Source organism: Hemitrygon akajei, chromosome 9 (genome assembly GCF_048418815.1).
Source record: "Hemitrygon akajei chromosome 9, sHemAka1.3, whole genome shotgun sequence".
Taxonomy (NCBI): domain Eukaryota; kingdom Metazoa; phylum Chordata; class Chondrichthyes; order Myliobatiformes; family Dasyatidae; genus Hemitrygon; species Hemitrygon akajei.
In genome coordinates, this window is record NC_133132.1 from 100,910,203 (window position 1) to 100,932,492 (window position 22,290).

Sequence of the window (22,290 nt, forward strand, 5' to 3'; positions counted from 1 at the left end):
CCCATCAAGTCTGCTCCACCATTCGATCATGGCTAATCCTTTTTTTCCCTCCTCCTCAATCCCAGTTCCCAGCCTTCCCCCCATAACGTTTGATGCCATGCCCAATCAAGAACCTATCAATCTCTGCCTTAAATACATCCAATGACCTGGCCTCCACAGCTGCATGTGGCAACAAATTCCACAAATTCACCACCCTCTGGCTAAAGAAATTTCTCCACATCTCTGTTTTGAATGGACGCCCCTCTATCCTGAGGCTGTGCCCTCTTGTCCTGGACTCTCCCACCATGGGAAACATCCTTTCCACATCTACTCTGTCTAGGCCTTTCAAATTCAAAAGGCTTCAATGTGATGCTCCCTCATCCTTCAGAACTCCAGCGAGTACAGACGCAGTGCCATCAAACGTCCCTTGTATGATAACCCTTTCATTCCCGGAATCATCCTCGTGAACCTCCTCTAGACCCTCTCCAATGCCAGCACATCTTTTCAAAGATGAGGAGCCCAAATGTGTTCACAATACTCAAGGTGAGGCCTCACCAGTGCCTTATAAAGCCCACATCACTACTCTTGTATTCTAGACCTCTAGAAATGAATGCAAACATTGCATTTGCCTTCCTCACCACCGACTCAACCTGCATGTTAACCTTCAATGTGTTCTGCACAAGGAATCGCAAGTTCCTTTGCATCTCAGATTTTTGGATTTTCTCCCCATTTAGAAAATAGTCTGCGCATTTATTTTTACTACCAAAGTGCATGACCATGCATTTTCCAACATTGTATTTCATTTGCAGATTTCTTGCCCATTCTCCTAATCTGTCTAAGTCCTTCTGCATCCTACCTGTTTCCTCAACACTAGCTGCCCCTCCACCAATCTTCATATCATCTGCAAACTTGGCAACAAAGCCATCTATTCCATCATCTAAATCATTGATATACAGCATAAAAAGAAGTGGTCCCAACACTGACCCCTGCGGAATTCCACTAGTCACTGGCTGACAACCAGGAAAGGATCCTTTTATTCCCACTCGCTGCCCCTACCAATCAGCCAGTGTTCCAACCGTGCCAGTAACTTCCCTGTAATACCATGGGCTCTTAACCTGGCAAGCAGCCTCATGTGTGGCATCTTGTCAAAGACCTTCTGGAAGTCCAAATATACAACATCCACTGCATCCCCTTTATCCATCTTACTTGTAATCTCATCAAAGATTTCCAACAGGTTCATCAGGCAGGATTTTCCCTGAATTAAACCATGCTGACTTTGTAGTATCTTGTCCTGTGTCACCAAGTACTCCGTCACCTCATCCTTAACAATTGACTCTAACGTCTTCCCAACCACTGAGATCAGTCTAGCTGGTCTATAATTTTCTTTCTGCTGCCTTCCTCCTTTCCTAAAGAGTGGAGTGACATTTGCAATTTTCCAGTCCTCTGGCACCATGCTAGAGTCCAATGATTTTTGAAAGATGATTGTTAATGCCACCACCATCTGTAATGCTGCCATTTTCAGAATCCTAGGGTGCAGTTCATCTAGTCCGGCTGACTTCGGTATCTTTGGTCTTTCAGCCTTTTGAGCACCTTCTCCCTAGTAATAGTCACTGCACCCACTTCTCTTCCTTCACACACTACAACATGTGGCACACTGCTAGTGTCTTCCACAGTGAAGAGTGATGCAAAATACTCATTTAGTTCATCGCCCTTCTCCCCTGTTATTATTTCTCCAGCCTCATTTTCTAGTGGTCCAATATCCACTCTCATTTCTCTTTTACATACTCAAAAATGCTTTCACTATCCTCTTTGATATTATTTGCTAGCTTGCTTTCATATTTCATCTTTTTCCTTCTTATGAATCTTTTAGTTGCTCTCTGTAGGTTTTTTAAAACTTCCCAATCCTCTATCTTCCCACTAATTTTTTGTTTTGTTGTATGCCCTCTCTTTTGTTTTTACATTAGCTTTGTCTTCCCTTGATTTGATCACCCATTTGTGCACAGTTAGCTCATCTCTCGGAGACACGTGTAGAATACGTGACTCATTCTAAAAGGCTACGGAACATATGCCAAAAGGCGCTTGTTCCCATCACTAAAAGGGCATTTGTACTGGATAATATGGTATCCAGTTGTCAGCGCTGGGAAGTGTGTGTAGACAGGATTATCTGTGGATGCAATGTCCACGCCAGGGAAGATGTGAGTTGGAGGTGGCTGGAATGGGAAATAGGAAAGAGAATTTTTTTCCCCCATGGTCAATTCAGCGGTTATTTCTCTTACTTAAGGGGATGTTAATATGCATCACAGTGGACAAAAAAGAATGAGGTAGAACGTAGGTCAGCTGGAACCTAAGAGTGCTGTTCACCATGATGAGAGGTAGAAACAGGCTTTAAAAGAATTGAGTTTACTGAGCAGGGCAAAATGCTCCTGAGACACCAACCAGGCTGCTGTGGTATCAGGAATAAAATCACCTGGCACCTGTAGTGGCTGCCTGAACACCAAGTCAGCTACGGAGGTCTGCAGGACCTCCTCTGCAGCTGTTCCGAGTCCTAGCAGAATCCACGGGAGGTGATCATCTGTTGAATTGGGGACCGTGGTTGGAAGAAATATCAGATGGGATGCAAACCGAAGAAACCAGGTGTCGATGAATGCCCGAACCACGTATGCAGCCACTGTCGACACTTGATCGACAACCTCTGGCTACCTGGTGATATAGTCCACCGTGGTAAGGCGATGCATGAAACCACTGGGGGTGGGGGGGGGGGGGGGGGGGGAGGGGGGTGAAGTGGACCAACCAGATGCACAGTGATGTGTACAAGTGTGCTCAGAGACCTTGATCAAAAGTTACAGCTAATTTTCAGCCACTGACACACAACATGGGCTGCACTCCAGTCACACACATCCTTCCTAAGCCACACCACACAAACTTTAAAGTTTCTGTGAAGCCTACCCGCCCAGATCTGAGAGGCTGTGAATGGAGTTAAAAGCAGTATGCCTTCAGTTTGCAGGCACTCTGGGGCGAGGGCGACTGATTGAGACACTGCCCAGCAGAGAAACTTGACGTCAACCATCTGCAGGCCTGTGAACACAGTCCTGTTAGCCTGAACCTCTGGGTAGGTAGCTTGATCGGCAGCCATGCCTGCATAGTTAATACCATGTGTATGACATTGACGACGGGCCGTGAGAGGCAATCAGCCACAGCATTATTTTTTCCCATTGATGTGCTGCATGCCAGCCTTAAATTCCAAAATGTAGGGCAGGAGGGGTTGCTGCTGTGAAGACCAAGGGTCTGACGCTGTGGTCAGTGCATGCATGAGGGGATTATGGTCAACAAATGCTGTGAAATGCTGACCCTCCAGTAGGAAGCCAAAATAGCAGACAGTCAGCTACAGACTGAGAGGCTTGTGGTCAAAGGTACTGTATTTCCTCTTGGGGGGTGCGCAGAGTGGCAGAGCTGGCAACTACAACACGCCTCCAACCAACTGTTCATGCAGAGCACCCACAGTACCATCTTAGGCGTCAGTAGTGATGGCTCCAGGTGCATTGGGGAGTTGGTGCGCCAATAGGATGTCTGGTATCATCAAATGCTCTGGTCACGTCCACTGACCACTCCTGCATGCAGTTAGGGGCTCTGCTTTAAGGACACTGTACCAGGGGAGCACAAGTTCAGCAGCTCGCGGAAAGTCCATAATAGCAATGACTTCTGATGGCAGGGGTGTCATATCTTCTTCAGAGAAGCAGTGGCCAAGAAATGCATTAGTAGACAACCCAAACTGGCATTTAGAGGGGTTTATAATCAGCCCATGTTGGTTTAACCACCTCAAAAGTGTGCAGAAATGCGATTAGTGTTCAATTTTGGATGTGCTGGCGACATGCATGTCACCCAGGTAAACAAAAAGAAAATCAAAGTCTTTTAACACAGAGTCCATTAGTTGATGGAAAGTCTCCGCTGCATTTTTCAGACCAAATGGCATGCGTGGAAACTCAACTAGGCCAAACTGGGTTATAACAGCAGCTTTGGCAATGGGCTCAGCAAGCTCCCTATAGTCCTTCACTATTTGAAGTTCTGAACACCTGATTTACAAATAAAAACCTTATAGAGAAAGAACTGCTATGACATTCTACAGAAATACTAAAGACTTCCCTAAACAAATCTCAAGAAATTACAAAGAAGGTTTTGCAATGAACAGGTCTAACTCACCCACACAGGTTCGGCCATCGTCTGCAAACTGATAGCCTGAGAAGCATTCACATCGATAGGTTCCTGGCTGATTGTTACAAATGGCATAATTTCCACAAATTGAGGGGTTCTCTCGGCATTCATCAACATCTGCAAAGCCACAGCAGTACAAACTTTAAGCCAGAGATAATTCACAAAGAAAATGCTTACTCATGAACATTTCAACATGGCTCTGTCCTTCTGCAGGATTCCCTAAAGGTTAACTTGTGTGTATTAAAAGCAGCTTTGGGCCCTTATCTAAGAAAGGATGTGCATTGGAGAGGGTCCAGAGAGGGTTTTACGAGAATGAACCCAGGAAAGAAAGCGGAATGAGGAAGGCTTGATGGACTACTTGGAGTTTAGAATAATGAGGGGGATCTCTCTGAAAGCTATCAAATATTTAAAGGCCTGGGTAGAATGGATGTGAAGAGTATGTTTCCTAAACTGAGGGAGTCTAAGACCAGAAGGCATAGGCTTAGAATGTCCCTTTTGAACAGAAATTAGGAGGAATTTCTTTAGTGAAACTGTGGAATTCATTGTCATAAATGGCAATGGAGGCCAAGTTTTGGGATATATTTAAAGTGAAGGTTTCTTAATTAGTAAGGCTGTCAAAGGTTATGGGCAGAAGGCAGGAGAATGGGGTTGAGAGGGTTAATAAATCAGCCATAATGGAATGGCGGAGCAGACTCAATGGGCCAAATGACTTAATTTTGCTCCCATGTCTTATGGTAAACTGCAGTGAATTTACTTTTCAGCTCTTCACAGCTCATCCACCTCAAACTCCTCACTTACAGCAACAATTTGCATTATATGATCAATAATTTGGCCTCCACAGCTGTCTGTGGCAATGAATTCCACAGAGTCACCACTCTCTAGCTAAAGAAATTCCCCCTCATCTCTCCTAAAGAGACGCCCTTTTCTGAGGCTACGCCCTCTGGTCCTATACTCCCCCACTATAGGAAATACCCTCTCCACATCCACCCTATCTGGGCCTTTTCAATATTCAATAATTTTCAATGAGATATCCCCCCTCCATTCATCTAAACTCCAGTAAATACAGGCCCAGAGCCATACACCCCCATATGATAACCCTGTCATTCCTGGGATCATTCTCGTATTGGGAGGCAACTTCCATCATTTAGGAGGGGAGGTTTGGAATAATTCCAAATTATCCCAAATAAATGGAGATTCTGGAAGAGTCTAGGGCCAGAGGGCACAGCCTCAGAATAGAAGACGTCACTTTAGAACAGAGATGAGAAGGAATTTCCTCAGGCACAGGATGGTCAATCTGTGGAATTCATTAACACAGATCGCTGTGTATACTTAAAGTGAAGGTTGATGGGTTCCTGATTAGTAAGGACGTCATAGGTTAGGGGTGAAGGCAGGAGAATGGGGCTGAGACGGGAAGTAAATCAACAAGAATAGAACAGTGGAGACTCAATGGACCAAATGGTCTAATTCTGCTCCTATTTCTCTGTCTTACGGTCTTACACTACTTAATTGCTTTACTATTATGCCTTATGGTATAACTATTCCTTTTGTTTCGCAGCTTTAGATGAAACTTGCTCATAAACCAGCTCCTCCCCTGTGGTCAAATCACAGTGTACTTTGTGTTTCCTCCCCTGTGGACTGTCTCTGTGCACTGGAGGAGGTCTCAGCACATCCTGGTCGAAACAATGGACCATCAGAGTGTGAGGAGAGGCTGAGAGTGGGCTGGTGGGTGCGGGGTTCGGCAAAGTAATGAGGAATGTGCCATCACAACAAAACATCAAGGTGTCCTTCTGATTTCTGGTGGGGCAATGGTGTCAACCGGACGGACAATGAGTTTGTGGACTTGTAAAGAGGTGACCCGGAACTGTGCCAGTGGGTTGCTGCTCCTATCGGGGATATACAAGGTCACTATTTGGGCAAGTCAGTATGTCTATTAAACATAGGAGCTGCATTAGGCCCTTAGGCCCATCAAGTCTGTACTGTCATTAGAATTATGGTTGGTTTATTTTCCCTCTCAATGCAGGAGAGAATATATGAATCCTTGTGGGTTGAGTTAAGAAATTGCAAAGGTAAAAGGACATTGATGGCAGTTATTTACAGGCCTCCCAACAGTGGCTGGGAGGTGCACCACACATTACAACAGGAAATAAAAAAGGCGTGTCAAAAGGGCAATTCAATGATAGTCACAGGAGACTTTATCATCCAGGTTGATTGGGAAAATCAGGCTGGTAATGGATCTCAAGAGAGTGAATTTGTTCAATGCCTAAGAGATAGTTTTTTAGAACAGTTTGTCATTGAGCCTACTAGGGGATCAGCTATAGTGGATTGGGTGTTATGTAATGAACCGGAGGTGATTGGGGAGCTTAAGGTAAAAGAACCCTTAGGAACCAGTGATCACAATATGATTGTGTTCAACTTGAAATTAGGAAGAAAATAATGTCTGATGTAGCAGTATTTCAGTGGAGGAAGGGAAATTACAGTGGTATGAGAGAGGAGTTGGCCAAAGTAAATTGGAAGGAGCTGCTGGCAGGGTTGACAGCAGAGCAGCAATGCTGTGTGTTTCTGGGAAAAATGAGGAAGGTGCAGGACATGTGTATTCCAAAAATGAAGAAATACTCAAATGGTAAAATAGTACAACCGTGGTTGACAAGGGAAGTCAAAGCTATTGTACAAGCAAAGGTAAGAGCAAAGAATAAAGCAAAAATTAATGGGAAGATAGATGATTGGAAAGTTTTTAAAAACCTACAGAGAGCAACTAAAAACATCATTAGAAGGGAAAAATGAAATATGAAAACAAGCTAGCAAATAATATCAGTGGATAGTAAATGCTCTTTCAAGTATGTTAAAAATAAAAGAAAAATGAGAGTGGATATAGAACTGCCAGAAAATGAGGCAGGAGAAATATTAACAGGGGACAAGGAGATGGCTGATGAATTAAATGAGTATTTTGCATCAGTCTTCACTGTGGAAGACACCAGCAGTGTGCCAGATGTTGTAGTGTGTGAAGGAAGAGAAGTGGGTGCAGCTACTGTTACAAGGGAGAAGGTGGTCAAAAAGCTGAAAGACCTGAAGGTACATAAGTCACCCGGACCAGAGGAACTGCACTCTAGGGTTCTAAAAGAGGTAGTGTTAGAGATTGTGGTGGCATTAGAAATGATCTTTCAGAAATCACTGGACTCTGGCATGGTGGCAGAGGACTGGAACATTGCAAATGTTACTCCACTCTATAGGAAAGAAGGAAGGCAGCAGAAAGAAAATTATAGACCAGTTAGCCTGGCCTCTGGTTGGGAAGATGTTAGAGTCAATTGTTAAGGATGAGTGACGGTGAGTACTTGGTGACACAGGACAAGATACTACAAAGTCAGCATGGTTTCCTTCAGGGAAAATCCTGCCTGATGAACCTGTTGGAATTCTTTGAGGAGATTACAAGTTGGAAAAATAAAGGGGATGCAGTGGATGTTGTATATTTGGACTTCCAGAAGGTCTTTGACAAGGTGCCACACATGAGGCTGCTTACCAAGTTACGAGCCCATGCTATTGCAGGGAAGTTACTGGCATGGTTAGGGCATTGGCTGATTGGTAGGGGCAGCGAGCGGGAATAAAAGGATCCTTGATGGTCGGCTACTGTTTTTCTCTACACTCTCCCCTCACCAGCTTCCTCCAAGTTTTGATTCTCTCTCTCCCCGAATACCACCTGATCTTTTGAGTATTTCTAGTGGAATTCCGCAGGGGTCAGTGTTGGGATCACTTTTTTTTATGCTGCATAAAATGATTTAGATGATGGAATAGATGACTTTGTTGCCAACTTTGCAGATGATACAAAGATTAAAGATTGGTGGAGGGGCAGGCAGTGTTGAGTAAACAGGATGCAGAAGGACGTAAGACAGATTAGGAGGAATGGGCAAGAAAGTGGGAAATGAAATACAATGTTGGAAAATGCATGGTCATGCACTTTGGTAGTAGATATAAATGTGCAGGCTATTTTCTAAATGGAGAGAAAATCCCGGAATCTGAGATGCAGTGGGAGTTGGGAGTCCTTGTGCAGGACACCCTGAAGGTTAACTTGCAGGTTGAGTCGGTGGTGAGGAAGGCAGATGCCATGCTAGCATTCACTTCAAAAGGCCCTAGAATACAAGAGCAGGGATATGATGTTGAGGCTTTTTAAGGCACTGGTGAGGCCTCACCTTGAGTACTGTGAACTATTTTGGCTTCCTCATCTTAGAAAAGATGTGCTGGCATTGGAGAGGGTCCAGTAGAGGTTCACAAGGATGATTCCAGGAATGAAAGGGCTATCATATGAGGAACGTTTGATGGCTCTGGGTCTGTACTCGCTGGAATTTCAGAAGGATGAGGGGAATCTCACTGAAACCTTTCGAATGTTGAAAGACCTAGACAGAGTAGATATGGAAAAGATGTTTCCCATGGTGGGAGAATCTAGGACAAGAGGGCACAGCCTCAGGATAGAGGGGCGCCCTTTCAAAACAGAGATGTGGAGAAATTTCTTTAGCCAGAGAGTGGTGAATTTGCTGCCACATGCAGTTGTGGAGGCCAGGTCGTTGAGTGTATTTAAGGCAGATTTTGATAGGTTCTTGATTGGGCATGGCATCAAAGGTTACGGGGAGAAGGCCAGGAACTGGGGTTGAGGAAGAGATAGAAAAAAGGATCAGCCATGATTGAATGGCGGAGGAGACTCGATGGGCCAGATAGACTAATTCTGCTCCTATGTCTTATGGTTTTATTGTCTAATTTTGAAACAGCTACTGTTTTTCTCTCCGCTCTCCCCTCACCAGCTTCCTCCAAGTTTTGGTTCCCTCTCTCCCCGAATACCACCTGATCTTTTGAGTATTTCTAGTGTTTTTTTAAATTTTATATTTCCGTTGTCTATACTTTATAATCTTTCTGATTGCATTTCCATGAGGCTGTCCCCAACTATAATCAACCAAGATTCTTTCAAAAAATTGGAAAATCTGCACATGTGCAACAAGTAAGAACAACTCCTTCCACTTGATACCACTGAATACCGGAAGCAGCTCGGTACTGTCGTGTTTAGTGTAACACTTCGCAGTGCCAGCGACCTGGGTTCAATTCCCGCTGCAGGCAGAAAGCAGTTTGTACATTTTCCCTTTGTGGATTTCCTCCACATTATAGAGATGTACAGATTACTAGGTTGCTTGATTACATGGGTGCAATTGGCTGTTTGGGTTTGTCAGGTCGGAAGGGTCTGTTACTGTGTTGTATCTCTAAATGCTCAGTTCCCGCATTGGAGAAACGTACTCTTTTGTGTCTCGAGAACAATAGGAGTGTGGAACATGCTACATGGATTAGCCAAGGTAAACAGTACAGCACAGTTCAGGCCCTTCGGCCCACAATATTATGCTGACTCTTAACCTACTTCAAGATCAATCTAACCTTCCCTTCTACATAGCCCTCCATTTTTCTTTCATCCATGTGCCTATCTAAGAGTCTTTTAAATGTCCCTAATGTATCTGCCTCTACCACCACCCTTGGCAGGGCATTTCACGCACTTACCACTGACATCCTCCCCCCGCCCCCCCCCCCCCCCCGAACCATACTTCCTTCCTAATACCTTAAAGTCATGCCTCCTCAAGTTCGCCATTACCACACTGGAAAAATTCTCTGGCTGTCCACACTATCTACATCTCTTATCATCTTGAACACCACCATCAAGTAACCTCTCAGCCTCCTTCACTCCAAAGAGAAAAGCCCCAGCTCACTCAGCCTTTCCTCATAAGACATGCTCTCTAATCCAGGCAGCATCCTGGTAAATCTCCTCTGCACCCTCTCTAAAGCTTCCCCATCCTTCCTGTAATGAGGTGACCAGAACTGAACATAAATTCCGTCTGTAGTCTAAGCCGGGTTTCATAGAGCTACAACATTATCTTGCAGCTATTGAACACAATCCCCTGCCTAACGAAGGCCAACACACCATGCATCTTGTTAACCACTCTATCAACTTGCACAGTAAATGATGGATCTATGGACAATAAACCCAAGATCACCCTGTTCCTCTACATTGCCAAGAATCCTTCCATTAACCCTGTATTCTGCCTTCAAATTCGACCTTCTGGCAGCCTGAAGCGTACTATTTCACACTTTTCCAGATTCAACTTCATCTGCCACTTCTCAGCCCAGCTCGGCATCCTATCAACGTCCCATTGTAATCTTCGACAACTTTCTACATTTTCACAACTCCACCATCTTCTCTGTCGTCTGCAAACTTACTAACCCACTCTTCCACTTCCTCATCCACATTATTTACAAAAACAAACGAGGAGGGGTCCCAGAACAGATCCCTGCAGAACCCCACTGGTCACTGACCTCCAGGCAGAATACACTCCATCTACAATCACCATCTGCCATCTGTGGGCAAGCCAATTATGAATCCACAGAACGTGAAAATAAGTTGTCAGTTGGCTCATTGGCGGTCACTATCTTACCGTAGCAGGTCCAGCCATCTCCGCGGAAACCAGCAGAACATTCACAAGTGAACTGATTTCCCTGTTCTGGGCGGCAAATGGCATTGGTGTCACATCCGTGGTTTCCGGTATAGCATGGGTTCTGGTTCGTTGAACTCGAATCATCTAAAGAACAGGAATTGGACATTCATTTCAAATGATGAACACCACTGGTACTTTGACCTGACTATCTTTTCTCTAGAGAATAAAATTTATCAAGCTGCTAGATTCACAATACAGTATGGGTGGAACAACAGCGTAGTAGCTAACATAACGCTTTACGGTACGAAAGACCCAAGTTCAGTTTCTGCTGCTACTGTACGTACAAGGAGCAGCATGGTAGCGTAGGAACTAGCGCATCGCTCAACAGTACCAGCGGTCACCAAACCGGTTTCAATTCCCGCTGCTGTTTGTAAGGAGCTTGTATATTTGCCCTAAGACCGCGCAGGTATCCTACGGGTGCTCTGGTTTCCTCCCACATTCTAAGGACACACAGGTTAGGGTTAGTAAGTTGTGAGTGAGTTACGTTGGCGCCAGCACTTGTAAATTGCCCAAGCACATCCTCGGACTTCGTTGGCCGTTGACAGAAACATCACATTTTACTGTATGTTTCAACCTACACGTGACAAACAATCCTTAATCATTTAAAATACAACACATTAGCAAAATGAATTAAAGATCCCTTATAATAAATTCTTACATCTATTCCTTTTACGACAATTCATGCAGGATAATTCATATTTAGTCACAACCCTCCAGTCTTCCCATCAATGACAACACAAGTAAAAACACGAGATTCTGCAGATGCTGGAGATCTAGAGTATCACACACAAAATGCTGGAGGAACTCAGCAGGTCAAGGCAGCATCTACGGAAATGAATAAACAGTTGACGTTTTGAACCTAAACCCTTCATCAGAACTGTTAGAGAGAAGCCAGAATAGGGTGGTGAGGGGAGGGGTAGGAGTGCAAGGTAGCAAGTGACAGGAAAGACCAGATTTGGGGGATGGGCAGGGGAATGAAGTAAGAAGCTGGGAGGTGATAGGTGGAAGAGATGAGAGCTCAAAGAGAAGGAATCTGACAGGAAGGCACAGTGGACCATGGGAGAAAGGGAAGGAGGCGGGAACCAGAGGGAGGTGAAGGGCCAGTGAGGAGAAGGGGTGAGAGAGTGACCAGAATGGGGAATTGATAACGTCTGAACTACTGAGTGTTTCTAGCATATTCTACTACTGTACCTTACCCTTAGTGCGGATGTGGCTCAAGGATGAAAGGGGAGTTGATAGGCCTAAGAGAGATGCAGGGATATAGGGGAAAAGGGAAAGGGGAATTCTGCTGGCAGCTTGAGTGCAACTGATGGGCTAAATAGTCTCCTTTCTGTGACGTGGTAAATAACAATTCTATGAATTTCAGAATCTTATCTCAGACAGACTTTCTGTCAACAAGCCTCAGTACAGGCTGCAAATAGGTGACTCCACTCCCCTGACCTGCATTTTACTTATCCTTTGTTAACAGCTAGCAGCCTGAGAATGTCTGTTCTTCCATTTCCTGAAGCAAAGACACCACATAATGGCATGTGAACTATCCAGTTATCAGGTCTGACCCTCAAGGCACACTATAAGTACGTAAACATCAGGCAGCTGCAGTGGCCCCTCCATACCAGAGCATTCTAACTGGCTGCATCACCGTCTGGTATGGTGGGGCCACTGCACAGGGTCAGAAAAAGTTGCAGAGGGTTGTAAACTCAACCAGCTCCATCGCGGGCACTAGCCTCCCCATCATCGAGGACATCCTCAAAAGTTAGTGCCTCAAAAAGGCGATACCCATCATTACAGACACCCCCCGACCCATCACCCAGGATATGGCCTCTTTTCATTGATACCATCAGGAAGGAGGTACAGGAGTCTGAGGACTGAAGACACACACTCAACGTTTTAGGAACATCTACCTATCCACCACCAGATTTCTGAATTGATAATGAATCATCCCATTTACTCTACTTCACTATTTCCACTCTCCTTTGCACTACATTTAATTTTTAATATATATTTATTGTAATTTATAGTTTTTATTCAAAAATTTGCTGCTGCAAAATAACAAGTTTCAGTGATGTTAAACCTGATTCTGATACACTCCAGGAACAGTCAGCTCACTTACAAGAATGCTCTTTGATCTCAGGGAGAGTCTAAAACTCAGACAGCACTTTTCAAACACGATGTCCTGCAAACCAGACATGGTGTTCAACCAGTTACCAGGAAATCTCTGTGAAGCAGATTAGAGCAGTACTGTAATGTAGCAACTAGTGCCATTGCTCTACAGCGCCAGCGGTCACTGAAGAGAGTACAATTCCCGCCACTGTCTGTAAGGGTTTCGGCTCGGTGCTCAGTCTCATCGCACATTCCAAAGATACACGTTTAGGGTTAGTGAGCTGTGGGCATGCTATGACCCCCTGGAAGCATGGCAACTCCTGTGGGCTGACCAGCACAGGCCTTGCTGATTTGATGCAAACGATGCACTTCACAGTTTGTTTTGATGAAAATGTAATTAACAAGTCAGATGCTGGAAATGCAGAGCAACCCACACTAAATACTGGGGGAACTCAGCAGGTGAGGGGGCATCCACGGAGAGGAATAAATAGTCAACGTCTCAGGCTGAGGTCTTCATCAGAACTGACAAGGAAAGGGGGAGAAGCCAGAAGGCATCATGGGCTATAATTGCTCCAGATATTGTGCTATTCTCCAACAATACCTCAGGGTTTAACACCTGATTCACACAAACCAAATGCTTCTATCAATTCCTGGATTTTTCCCCATATGCTCCTTTCTGGAAAGCACCATGCGTTATTAAAATGAAAACCACATAATCTTTAAAGCTTCTTCCCTTCAGACAGATCATCTGATCAACCATTCCAGCTAGCCATCCTTCCCACCCCCCCCCCAACTATTGCCTCAGTCACTGCACCGTAAAAACATTTTAAACCACATTTTATAATGTTGTTTTCATTGTAAATATTTGGTATTTATATGTTTATGCATATTTTATTTCATATCCATACTTTAACCTCTGTTTACATTCTATATAACTTCTTTCTTTATAATTGTTGAATGCTTTCAGTTGCATGTCACGCCAACACACTGCAGCAAATTCCTAAAGCATGTAAACATACAGTCGGCGGCTACTCTATTAAGTACCTCCTGTACATAATCAAGTTGCTACTGAGTGTATGTATATTTGTGTTCTTCTGCTGCTGTGGCCCATCCACTTCAAGGTTCACGTTCGGAGATACTTTTGTGCACATCGCTGTTGTAACTTGTAGTTATTTGAGTTACTGTCACCCTCCTGTCAGCTAGAACCAGTTTGGCCATTCTCCTCTGACATCTCATACCAACAAGGTGTTTTTGTCCACTGTCGCTTGCTGGATTTTTTCTGTTTTTCCACACCATTCTCCGTAAACTCTGGGGACTGTTCTGTGTGAAAATCCTAGGTGATCAGCTGTTTCTGAGATACTCAAATCACCCTGTCTGGCACCAACTACCACTCCACGGTCAAAGAAAATACAATCACATTTCTTCCCCACTCTGATGGTTGGTCTGAACAAGGACAGAACCTCCTGACCATGTCTGCATGCTTTTAGGCATTGAGTGGCTGCCACATGATTGATTAGATTTTGGCATTAATGAGCGGGTATACAGGTATACCTAGTAAAGTGGCGTCTAAGTGCACGTGGCAAATAAAATTGATCCTTAACTTGCAACACTGGTCTTTCTGAAGGAACTGTGGATCACGAGCCTTACCCTGATCAGGATGCTTTGTCACCTCCTCAGAATAAATTCGATTAATACAGCCTCAATGGGTCCTCGGCTCCATAGTTTCCAAGTCGTCTTCAAGGAGTGGTGCCTCGGAAAGGTGGTGTCCATTATTAAGGATTCCCCCCCCCCCCAACAGCTTCTTCACCTCTGCCATCTGATTTCCAAATGGACATTGAACCTGTGAACACTACTATATATACACATACACACATTGTATCGCTACCACTAAGTTAACAAATTTCACGACATAAACTGGTGATATTAAACCTGATTTTGATTCATCGAGCTACATTGTTTTATCCCTTTCAAATACTATGTGGTGACATCTTTTTAATGCTTTCTGAAACTCTATACCTACAATAGTTTGTGGTTCCAACATCTTTGATATTGAACTCTCTATGTTATTTCATCAGGCTGAACTTTGATTTGATGCTTGTATTAACCTAGAGGTTTGGGACTGAAGAAATGGGAACATATTACCAAGTCAAGCTGAGACACAAGACAAAAATCAAGGCAAAAAGGATTTCAGTAATTGCTAGTACTGAAATATAATGCTTTAGTTTCTAATATCCAGCAAAGAAAGGAGATCAGATTTTGAGAGTTTATGTCAAATACAGGGATCTATATGCCCCAGCACTGTTTCAGTAGAGTCACATCACACGATTCAGAACCTTGTTGTGTTACTTGTCACTGTAGCTGCCAGGCTGATTATTCCTCTGGTTTTGCATTGATGTATTTATCCACCACACCTCTAGCTAACAGAAAATTACTTTGGACCTGTATAAAAGCCAGAGCCCAAGATCATGGAGGTCATTAACAAAGTTATCCCATCAGACTGACCTCCCTGCTCCATCCCCACAACCCTGCAGTTTCCCCCCTTTTTTTCCATAAGGGGAAATTGGTATTAAATTGGCTTCAATCAGCCTTTTAGGCAATGCATAACAGGCCACAACTATTCATTTAAGTGATAAATTTCTTATCTCAGCCCTGAGTCATTATCTAGTCACCATTAAACCTACACCCTCCAATTTTTGATACAGGTTCCGGACCAGAGGAACTGCACCCTAGGGTTCTGAAAGAGGTAGCATTAGAAACTGTGGAAGCATTAGTTACGATCTTTCAAAAAGCATTGGACTCTGGCATGGTGCCAGAGGACTGTAAAATTGCAAATGTCACTCCACTCAGAAAGGAAATTGTAGACCAGTTAGCCTGACCTCAGTGGTTGGGAAGATGTTGCAGTCAATTGTTAAGGATGAGGTTATGGAGGACTTGGCAAGACAGGACAAAGTCAGCATGGTTTGCTTCAGGGGAAATCTTGCCTGATGAACACGTTGGAATTCTTTCAGGAGATTACAAGTTAGATAGATAAAGGGGATGCAGTGGATGTTGTATATTTGGACTTTCAGAAGGCCTTTGACAAGGTGCTACACATGAGGCTATTAAGTTTAGAGCCCATGGTATTACAGGGAAGTTATTGGCATGATTAGAAGCAAGTGGGAATCAAAGGAGCCTTCTTTGGGTGAGGTTTTATAAGTCTCTGGTGAGGTCTCACCTTGAGTATTGTGAACAGTTTTGGGCCCCTCATCAAAGAAAATATGTACTGGCATTGGAGAGGGTCCAGAGGAGGTTCACAAGGATGATTCCAGGAATGAAAGGGTTATCACATAAGGAACATTTAATAGCTCTGGGTCTGTATTCGAGTGGGGGAGAAATCTCATTGAAACCTTTCGAATGTTGAAAGGCCTAGACAGAGTAGATGTGGAAAGGATGTTTCCCATGGTGAGGGAGCTTAGGACAAGAAGACACTGCCTCAGGATAGAGGGGCATCCATTTAAAACAGAGATGTGGAGAAATTTCTTTAGCCAGAGGGTGGTGAATTTGTGGAATTTATTACCACAGGCAACTGTGCACGCCAAGTTGTTGGGTGTATTTAAGGCAGAGCTTGGTAGGGTACAACATCAAAGGTTATGGGGAGAAGGCCAGGGAGTGGGGCTGAGGAGGGGGAGAAAAAGGAACAGCCATGATGGAATAGTGGAGCAGATTCGATGGGCCAAATGGCCTAATTCTACTCTTATGTCTTATGGTCTTCAGGTCTTTTCTAAAAAGAGATACAGCATGGTAACATGCCTTTCTGGACTAACAAGTCCATTCCTCCCAATTACACCCACGGCCTGCTGTCCCATGCTGAAACGTGGGAGGAATCCAGAACGACTGGAGAAAACCCATACAGCCATGGGACGCAGACACAAACTCCTCACAGACAGCAACAGAATTGAACCCAGGTCGCTGGAGTTGTAGTAGTGTAATGCTGACCACAACCCTATGGTGTTGCCCCAACCCTTACAAATCCATCCACACCTTTATTAATGAAAACCTAAACCAGTAAACCTCCTGCAAATGATGTGTCACAGGACTCACATAGCTGTCATGTAGCAAGATAGAGTGAAACGCTCGTCTTGCAAACAGATCAAATCATTACACAGTGATGAGTGCTTTATCAGCAGAAACTTCTCTTTCCATGTACACAATTAAAAATACTTTATTAAATGTGTCCTTAGGCTCTGCTGCTTCAAGGAGAATGATCCCAAATTCTCATCTTTCAATATAGCATCTGAGGGGGGAAATGGACAGTTTATATTTCAGACTGATCCAAATGAAGGGTCTCATATGAAACATCAACTGCTCACTTCCCTCCACAAATCAGATTCAAGATTTTAAAACTGGATTAGCTTTATCTGTCACATTTACTTTGAAACATCGAAACATTCGGTGATATATATTGTTTGGGTCCAGATCCTCCAGCATTCAAAATTCAAAGTAAATTTATTATCAAAGTACATGTATGTCACCCAATACTAACCTGAAATTCATTATCTTGTGGGCATTCACAACATGTAGAATACAATACAATCAATGAAAAACTAGACAAAAATTGACAAGCTAATAATTTGTGGAATCCTTGAGTCCATAGGTTATGTTTAGTGATCAGTTCAGTGCTGTGGTGAGTGAAGTTTTCCAAGCTGCTTTAGGAACCTGACAGCTGAATGTTAATAACTATTCCTTAACCTGGTGTGTTGGACCTCTTTCCCGATGATGGTAATGGGCAGAGGATGCCCTGGATGTTGGGGGTGATGATGGATGCGACTTTCTTGTGGTTGTGCTCTTTATAAACGAGCTCAATGGTGGGCTCATTGCCAACTGTTCTATTAGTTTGACTTGTATTTTGAGAGCTGACCAGCAACAGGGGCCATCATAATTAGTTGTTGCAGTTCTGTCCAAACTCTGAAACTTCAACTTTGAGCTTATAACTGGTCCAAGACAGTAAGCATTTCAAATAGTAGTCGGTGACTTCAACTAGACTCACTTGAAGAAATCCCTGTCCAATTACCACCAGTACATAACCTGTAGCACCAGCAATCTTAACACACTAGATCACCAAGTGTCACAACCACGGATTCGGCAGAGCAGGAGATACGGTAATTGCGCTTGTGAATATGCACATGTCAGCTAATTATTATTTAATTGTGATCACATTTAACTCCATTCATTCCACTGTAGTGCTTGTCAAGACTTGGACACAGCACAACAATACTTGGCTGCCTGTCTGCTTTTGGCCTTGCCTGAGGAAATGGACTGCCGCATCGACTGACTCTGAAGACTAGTGGCACTCTTGTTATATTTAGTCCTTCTTTTCAGCTGCAGTGTCGGCTTTGTTTCCCTTTTGAGAGTTTTAGTTAATGGCCCTGTTTGGCATAGTGTTTATTGTTTTTTTTTCCTTTAACACCGTTCGCATTAAAGTCCGTGAACTATTGACATACGTCAGTCTCTCTCACTTCACTTGGGCCACGTCTGAACCTGGTGACACTAAGATTAGGAATGCCTACCATTCCATTCCCAGAATACATTTCAGGAAATCTGATCACCTATCCTTCTCCCACCTGCATACTGACAGAGGCTAAAGAGCAAGGCGCTGGAGATTCGTACAACAAAGAGGTGGTTGCAGGAGGCAGAGGAACGGCTGCTGGATTGCTCCAAGTCAGTGGACTAGGCAGTGTTCCTGCACTCAGGAACTGAATGAATATACCACAGTGGTCACAGACTTTATAATATCAGTTGTAGTTGAGTGTGTCCCCACAAAATCATTAAGAATCTTCCCTAACCAAATGCCTTGGATGAAGCATGAGATGCGCAGTCTGCTGGGGGCCAGATCAGTGGTGTTCAGATTGGCAACATGGAGAATACAAGTGGTCCAGTATGATCTCCAGAAAGCCATTTCACATCTACAGTGACAATTCCAGACCAAACTTGAATCACTAAAGAACGCTCAACAGCTGTGGGAGGGCCTGCACGCCATCACCTCCTACAAAGCGAGACCAAGTGACGCAGGTGCCTAAGGAAAACACAGTAACCTGCCTCAATGACTACCGTCCACTCCAATTTGCCTACTGTCACAACAGGACAACAGCGGATGCCATCTCATTGGTTCTTCACTGACCCTGGAACATCTGAACAACAAAGATGCATTCACCAGGATGCTCTTCATTGACTACAGATCTACATTCAGTTCTGCTGGCCAGAAAGAACTACATTCGACAAATCAGTCAATTCGAATGAATCACGCTCAGTGGAAGCAGACAGACCAATTGTCTTTCTTCTTGCTATGTGCTTGGGAATGGAGGCTGCCATTTTGTGGAACTGTTTTATACCCTCCACTTTGTGAGCTAAAGTCACTTGGCTTGATCAGTGTTTTAAAGTTGACACAACAATGCTCCAGGTAATCTGCTGGACAAGAGATCTTTTCCAAATGAGAAGTTATTTGTGAGATGTTCTTTGATGTAATATAACTTGCAGGTTTGTGACTGTTGTGGTCTGTATCTGCCCTGAGAGATTTGAGCTGATTGCTGAAGAGAACAAAGAGCCATAAATTAACAGCTGTCACCTGCTGGAAAGAGGGCAATAAATGGATGCTGGCTTGCAGCAGAGTCAAAAAGGTATTAAAAGTTGGCCACGTGACCCGTAGCCAATGACACTGAAATGCAACATTCAAATTGGTAAGGAATGAATATAAAAGCAGAGGTTTTCAGATACAAGACGGCAATGACTCTGTCTAGAGACCCCCCCCCCCCCCCCCATTGTGGACACGAGGTGTCCCACCGATGTGGAGATTCAAAACAGCGTTATGAGGAACACATGGCTAGTAGAGCCTCTTTTGTTAACTGGTATTACCTTTTCTATTCTTTGACTGTTTATGGAAGGTCAGAAAAACTTGGGTGTGCTGACAGGTATTTGGTTGTGCAAGTTCACACGTTCTTCCGTTGATTACAGATTCCGTTCTTCTGGTAATTACAGATTCTCTCTGCACCTCCCAGATCATTATTACAATGGGTGATCCTTGCAACAATACTGTCATCCACTCTAACATAACCAAAACACTGCTTCAAAGCCTGGGCCCCAATACTTCCTTGTGCAATTGGATCCTCAATTTCCTCACTTGCAGACCTCATTCACTTTGGATTGGCAACATCTCCTCCACAATCACCATCAGTATAGGTGCATCACAAGACTGTGCACTTAGCCCCCTGGCTCTACTAGTTTTATACTCATGACTGTAAGGCTAAGCACAGCTCCAATGCCATGTTTAAGCTTGCTGACAACACCACAGGCACTGGCCGATTCAAACTCAGTGATTAATCAGCAGCATGAAGATTGAAAATCTGGCTGAGTGGTTCCACAACAAAAACCTCTCATGTGAAGTCAAGACCAAGGAAATTATCACTGACTTCAGGAGGAGGAAAGCCGAGGGTCCAGTCTTCATCAGGGGTTCAGAGGTGGAGAGGGTCAGCGAAGTTAATTTCCTCAGTGTTATCATTTCAGGGATCTGTCCTGGGTCCAGCATGTAAATGCCATTACAAGGTAAGCACACAGCACCTCTACTTTCTTAGAAGTTTATGAATATTCAGTACGTCATTTAGAACTTTGACCAACTTCTACTGATGTGAGATGGAGAGTACATTGACTTTTTGGATCACAGCTTGGTAGGGACACACCAATGCCTCTGAACAGAAAAGCCCACAAAACAGCTCAGTCCATCACAGTAAAGCTCTCCCTACCATCAAGCACATCTACATGGAGCACTGTTGCAGGAAAGCAGCACCTATCATCAGGAACCTCCACCATCCAGGTTATTTTCTCGCTGCTACCATCAGCGAGGTACCACCACCAGGTTCAGGAACAGTTATTACCCTCAACCATCAGGCTCTTGAACCAGAGGGGATAACTTCACTCACCCCATCAATGAAATGTTCCCACAACTTATGGACTCATTCTCAAGGAATCATCACATGTTCTTGATATTTACATATAATTACTTTTTCCTTTCTTTTTGTACTTACACAGTTGATCATCTTTTGCATATTGGTTGTTTGTCTGTCCTGTTGGGCACTGTCTTTCACTGATTCTACTGTGTTTCTTCCATTTACTGTGAACGCCCACAAGGAAGAGAATCTCGGGGTTGTATATGGTGACATACATACTTTGACGATAAATTTACTCTGAACTTCGATATCAAGTTATTTTTGTGTATTTCCTGACTTACAGACAAAATTGAGTTTTGGATGTAGTAAACGGTAAAAATGACGGTTTACAGTAATCAAACTTCTCATCCAATTTCCCAGAATCAGAATTATTTATTTTGCATACAGGCTGTTTGTCAGTTTTTGTTATTTATAGAGTCATAAGTTCTGTTGTTTTTTTACTTTCCTATAATACCTGCACGAAAATCTCAAGCTAGCAGACTGTTTACGTACTTTAATAATACATTTATTTTGGACTTTAACAACTTGCCAAATTTTTTGTTTTGCAGCAGTTGTACAGTGCAATACTTCTGTAGAAGAAATACATAAAAATTAATGGTGTAAAAAGTGAGTAAAACAGTGAGGTAATCAAAAAGGTTTGGCACACACTGAATATTTAGGGGATAAAAGCAGCTTCTTTTTCCTAAATGACCAACAGTACCTTCTGCTCTCAAGGCAGCTTTGCAGGGCATCCACTCTGGGCCCCTTAATGACTCAAGTCTAACAACTATTCCCTGCAAGGTTTACAGGCTTGATACAGAACATGCAGTGTAATTAGGAAGGGCATGTCAACCTCACTGATCTTGTAGTGCAGCCAACACAGCAGCCAATACAACAGACAGCAATTTGCATTAATTGAATCCACGACAAAGCAAGTAAAGCCTTAAATCACATGGAAGTGGTTGCCAGGGACAGCTGTGGAGGCCAACTCATTGAGTATATTTAAAACAGAGGTTGATGGGTTCTTGATTAGTAAGGGCACCAAAGGTTATGGGGAGAAGGCAGGAGAATGGGATCGAGAGGGATAATAAATCAGCCATGATGGAATGGCAGAGCAGACTCGATGCCCAATTCAGCCCCTACAAATTATGGAGCTACTGAAATAAATAAATGTTTTTCCCACATTGATTTTTAGGATATCCTGATGCATTTTGCAACCAATTAAGTAGTTTTGAATAACACACACAAAAAGCTGGCGGTCAGGCAGCATCTATGGAGAGGAAAGAACAGTCGACATTTCAGGCCAAGACCCCACATCAGGACTGATTTATTGTAATTTGGAAACTTATTAGTCAACACTAACAGCAAGTTCCCAGAACTGGCACGGCAATAATGTCCAGAAAAATCAATGGTGGAACAGAGATGCAACTTGTCGAGCTATGAACTGACAATGGAGCGAGGCAATGATGTGCTCCACATGCAGGAGGGATTTTTTTTTACAAAACTATACAACTTTATTTACACAATAAATA

The 22,290-nt window shown here is 43.6% G+C and overlaps 1 protein-coding gene across 1 annotated transcript in view; it reads right to left on the bottom strand.

Annotated features, from left to right (window-relative positions):
- Positions 1-22,290, bottom strand: part of nid1a (nidogen 1a) — a 151,159-nt gene that overhangs the window by 77,136 nt on the left and 51,733 nt on the right. Inside the window, exons 9-10 of the mRNA XM_073056657.1 lie at positions 10,644-10,787; positions 4,177-4,305 (exon numbers count right to left, since the gene is read on the bottom strand). Coding sequence (XP_072912758.1) covers positions 4,177-4,305; positions 10,644-10,787 — 273 coding nt within the window. The remainder of the gene's footprint in view (positions 1-4,176; positions 4,306-10,643; positions 10,788-22,290) is intronic.